At 42.1% G+C, this 4,940-nt stretch overlaps 1 protein-coding gene across 1 annotated transcript in view; it reads left to right on the top strand.

Moving 5' to 3' along the window:
• Klf18 (Kruppel like factor 18) overlaps window positions 1–3,043 on the top strand; it is a 3,602-nt gene extending 559 nt beyond the window's left edge. Inside the window, 2 exon segments of the mRNA XM_021200455.1 lie at window positions 1,430–2,139; window positions 2,141–3,043. Of these exon segments, the coding sequence (XP_021056114.1) occupies window positions 1,430–2,139; window positions 2,141–3,043 (1,613 nt within the window).
• Window positions 3,044–4,940: the final 1,897 nt, after the last annotated feature.

The following is a 4,940-nucleotide window of genomic DNA, read 5'->3' as shown; positions in this document are numbered from 1 at the left end:
TTTTTTTTTTTTTTTTTTTTTTTTTTTTTTTGAGACAGGGTTTCTCTGTGTAGCCCTGGCTGTCCTGTAGACCAGGCAGGCCTTGAACTCAGAAATCCACCTGCCTCTGCCTCCCAAGTACCAACACTGCCCAGCTCGAGAGTTTTCTAGTTGGTGAAAAAGTGGGATCTAATACTGGCAGTTGCCAAATTTTAATTTCCTCTATTACAGGTTTCAGAATTAATTTCCAGAGTACTCCTATCCATCAAAACTTCACATTTTTTTCTTTTCTATGTGGTTTACCAGATGATGATGATGATGATGATGATGTGATCTCTCTTTTTTGTTTATTTCCTTTTCTCTTTCTCTCTCTTTCTTTCATTCCTTCTCTCTTAAATCTTTGCTTTCACTATTACCTTTTTTTTTTTTTTTACTTAAAATTAGATTTTTCTCTCATTTAGTCCATACTTACTACCAGCTGGATCTTTCCAGGTTCCATGAGGTGTGTGGCTATAATCGTAAACAATGGAGTCCTATTGTCAGTATGCTGAGAGTGAACATCTCTCTCATCATTAATCCATAGTTATTTGAGAAACTTGATGGGACCCCATAGCATAAGATCACAATAGAATGCAGCATAGCCCTTCCCCAGGGAGACTTGCCTGGCTACAAAAACATGGCCACACCAGATTCTGTGTCCTCCAGTACTGGGATTATCCTCATGTAATCTATAAGTCTTTGCTGCAAGAGGTTTCAACACCACCACCCAATTGTCTCTTCATTCACTCTCTTCATCCAAAACAACACCCACCTGATTCCTACTGCTCCTGTCCAAACTATCCCACCGACATATCCTATTCCACACTCTCTTCCTAGATGATGCATGCAACCTTGTAAGTGTATATTGTCTATTAAGTAAATATAGGCAAGCTAACACCCAAAGGACCTAAGGGGTTAGGTCAACAGGAGCACCTTCTGAATTCTAAAAGCCAGGGATGAGATGTTTCAGCAAGTCCTCTTGGTATGGGGCTCTACTCACTGAAAAGTATGGCCTACCAAATCATAGCCTCAGAAGCTCTGACCACATCACGGTGAGCTTTATAAAAGGAGTCCCCATAGCTATGGAGCTAAGTTTTGCTTGTCTATCCCATCTTCATCAGAGCCAATGAAGGTGTGGATCCCAGCCTCTAGCACATACTCTGCCTGCTCCTGCCAACCACCTAACTTCTGTCTGTCTTCTGTATGTCAGTATTCTCAAGGACTTTAAGCTCTCATAACTGACGACTTAGTTCAGCCAGATGTTCTCCTTTCTCCCAACAGTTGAGGAACTTGAAGAGTTCCCAGGCCTTCTGTGAAGTCTATATGGAGATGGCAGAAAAAGAAAACACAGGTACTTACCAGCCAGGACCCTGCAAGACTTTCTGTCTGGAGTCCAGCCAGCTTGTCTCAGGTCAGAACACAGAGATGCCTACCTGCAAACAAACAGTGATGACATCTGCATCCTGTAGCATACAGGACACAGCCTGTACTCAGAACTCAACAGCAAACCTGGGAAAAGTCATTGATTTCCATTTTGGAGAGCCAGATGAGACTGCTTCTGTAAACCAGCAAGATGTGTCTGCTGAGCAGAAAAAATCCCCTGAATTCCCTCAGCTTATGCAGATCAACAGCACCCCCAAGACATGCCTCCCTTCTGGGGAGAAGACAGCAGTACTTGATACCAGGGAGACTCTCTACAATGAAGGCTCCTGGATGAGGACACTGAGCCCTGACAAGACTCTCTTTATCCAAACTGCAGTCACGTGTGAGAGTCAGAGGATTGCCTTTGGTATTCATCAAATTTCTCTCTCTGGAATCCGTGCAGACCAGGAACCAATTGTGGATCACCTCCTTGCTTCTGTATGTGACCAGACCTTTCGTGGTGAGCTTGAGATAACTTTAAGAGATGACCAGGTCTCCTACTACAGTCATATGACAACCAGGAATGGAGGGCATCTGACTCTCTATGGGAGTCAGATGGTAGCACCCAGTTGTAGTCAGGCCCCTCATCCCAATCAAATCATAACNTCCTTTTCTGAACAGAATTCTTTTGGAGATCAGCAGAGTAACCCAGCAGCTGATAAAGGAATCTATGGAGATCAGGTGATGTTGCCGAATGGATGGATACCAGGTTTTCTGTGAGCCTCAGATGAGAGCTAACTGTGACCAAACAAATGACCAAATGAAATCCTTCAGGGGTCAGAATGTCTGCAAAGGTCAGGAGAATCTCCTCAGAGGTGAGCACTCCCTCTCTGGGTATCAGACATCAGACTACAGATGTGACCAGGGTTTGATTGTGAATCCCCAGGCGACAAGTTCAATTGGTGGCCAGCCTCTCTCTGACTTTCAGATACCAACCTCTAATGTTGACACAACTCTTCATGGGTCTAAGAGGACAAGATCCAGTGCAGAAGACAACCTGGATTGCCCTTTGGAGACAAGTCCCAGTTCTGAAGAGACATTCTTCTTGGGTCAGATGAAGACCTCTGTTGATCAAGATGTTTACCCAAGTCAGAATGGAACACTCAATATTGAAGAAAGCCTTGATCCTCGGGTGACTTCACTTAGTAACCAAGCNCCATATGTGGGTGAATCCTCATATCCTTCAGGTTCCCCTTTGATTCATAAACAACCTCAGAAAAACTCTTCAGCTTCCAGTTTGGTCCAAGGACCGCATCCAGAGATGAAGTTAGACCTCAAGCCCCAGAGCCCTGTGTCCCAGAAGAACCCTCATCCTTTGAAATACTACTCCTGTACCTACAAGAACTGTCAGAAATCTTACAAAAGTGCTCAACACCTCAATGACCACATGAAGAAACACACTGGTGAGAAGGCTTATGCATGCAATAAACCTGGGTGCACATGGAAATTCTCCAGGTTAAGAGATTTCAAGAGACACAAACAAAAGCACAGTGGGGTGAGGCCCTACCCATGTCCCATGTGCAACAAAGACTTTGCCAGATTGGAGTACCTCAAGCAGCATGTGAGGCACCATATTAAAGTATCACCCCCCACTGCAACCTGATTGTCCACAAATAATATCTTCCCTAACAAAACTTCATTGTCTCCTACCTGTTAGCATCAATGGCAGTTTACAGATAGCCTCTGAATCCAGGGATGACGTTATCCTTAGAGGACAAGGACTCTCTTGTGTCTGTTGCCATGGCTACTGCCACACAGTCCTAGAGTACTCCTCACCTATGTGCAGTGGTGCCCACCATTCATTACCTGGCATCTACGTCAAAACTCAACTATATGACAGAGTCCCTGACTATTCACCCTTTTTCTTCTGTTCTTTGCTTTCCCTCCTCTTCCCCATTCAATAAAAAATAATAATAATCTCTTCCCATGGGATTGTGATGTCCTGGAGTGATCTGTCTGAAAAAGAGCCATCTTCCAACTAACACTACCCACAACTCTGTCAACAGCAAGTAGATTTTAGTGTTGTTTATAGATGACAAAACAAACACAAACCTTTAGAATAAGAAACTGTACCATGTGATCTTCAGACCTCTTATTTTGCATGAAGAAATCTTTGTGTGTGTGTGTGTGTGTGTGACAGGATTTCTCTGTATATATATTCCTGGCTGTCCTGTAACTCACTCTGTTGACCAGGCTATCATTGAACTCAGAAGTCCACCTGCCTCTGCCTCCCAAGTGCTGGGATTAAAGGCATGTACCACCACTTCCTGGCTGAGGAAATCTTCTTAATTCACCCTTTTTAAATGAGAGTATAACACATTTCTGTTACAAAATTTGGCTTATTGTAGTTTGGACTAAAGTGGTATAGAAATATAAATATTAATACATTGCTGAAAGTATCATTGTACATTGAATCAGGATCAACATCTTTCCCATTGTTATCTTTACCCTTGCAATTGGTTAACAGTTTTAGTTATGTATGCCAGTTAAGGCTATATGACTATTGCATAAATGAAGATGATAATGGGCATGATTGATACTGTTATATTTGTTTGAGAATGTATTTGTAAAGACACTTGTATTTTCCGCTTAGTTTCTGTATGTGATATCAAAGAAGAGGCTGGACAATGGTTTTTGTCTTAATCAGGGTTTCTTTTGCTGTAAAGAGACTCCATGATCGTTGCATCTCTAATCTAGAAAAACATTTTATTTATGCTGACTTAAAGATAGCAGCTAAGTACATTAATTTCGGGGTGGGAAGAAGCATGGGTGCAAGCAGGAAGACATGGTGCTGGAGAGCTAGCCAAGATTTCTTCATCTAGATCAGTAAGGAGCAGGAAGAAATTGTGACCCTGGGGCTGACTTAGGCATCAGAAACCTCAAAGCCCACCACCAGAACACAGTTCTAACAAAAATGCCATATCTGTGCCAACAAGATTACAACTCCTAGTATTCCCAAGTCCTATGGCTTTAAATGGCCATGGGAGAGCAATTTAATGCAAACCAGAGTCATCATATTGAAATAGAAAAACATGTCCTTCCATGGACATCAGTGCTTGTTATAAACTTATAATGCCTTTTGAAATAGTAGGAGGGATAGTTATATCTTGCTTAGGGATGACTAGTACCATGTTTTTGTTTCATTTAAAAATTAAGTATGATATAAGGAGATAGGATTGTATATATGTAGTTGACAAAGAGTATACTTCTAGTGGCTATTCTACTTGTAAATATAACAATTTCTGGAAGAAAAGAAAGCCAACAAATGTCTGTGTGCAGTGGTGAGAAATTTTTGCTTGGTTAAACATTTCAAAGAGGGAAGAACCATGCCTCATCAGAACCTTTGAGTTGGGAATACACATCTTCACACCATATCTTCTGAGGTGGAAGCTCCAACCTGTAATCAGGGACACACTTTATCCTTGCAAACAATATGTATCACATGGTAAAGAGAAGCACTCTGTCTGTCTGTCTGTCTCTCTCTCTCTCTCTCTCTCTCT

Source organism: Mus pahari, chromosome 6 (assembly GCF_900095145.1).
Source record: "Mus pahari chromosome 6, PAHARI_EIJ_v1.1, whole genome shotgun sequence".
In the NCBI taxonomy this organism is placed as follows: domain Eukaryota; kingdom Metazoa; phylum Chordata; class Mammalia; order Rodentia; family Muridae; genus Mus; species Mus pahari.
Note: the sequence above shows the minus strand (reverse complement) of the source record. Positions and strands in the feature narration are given on the sequence as shown.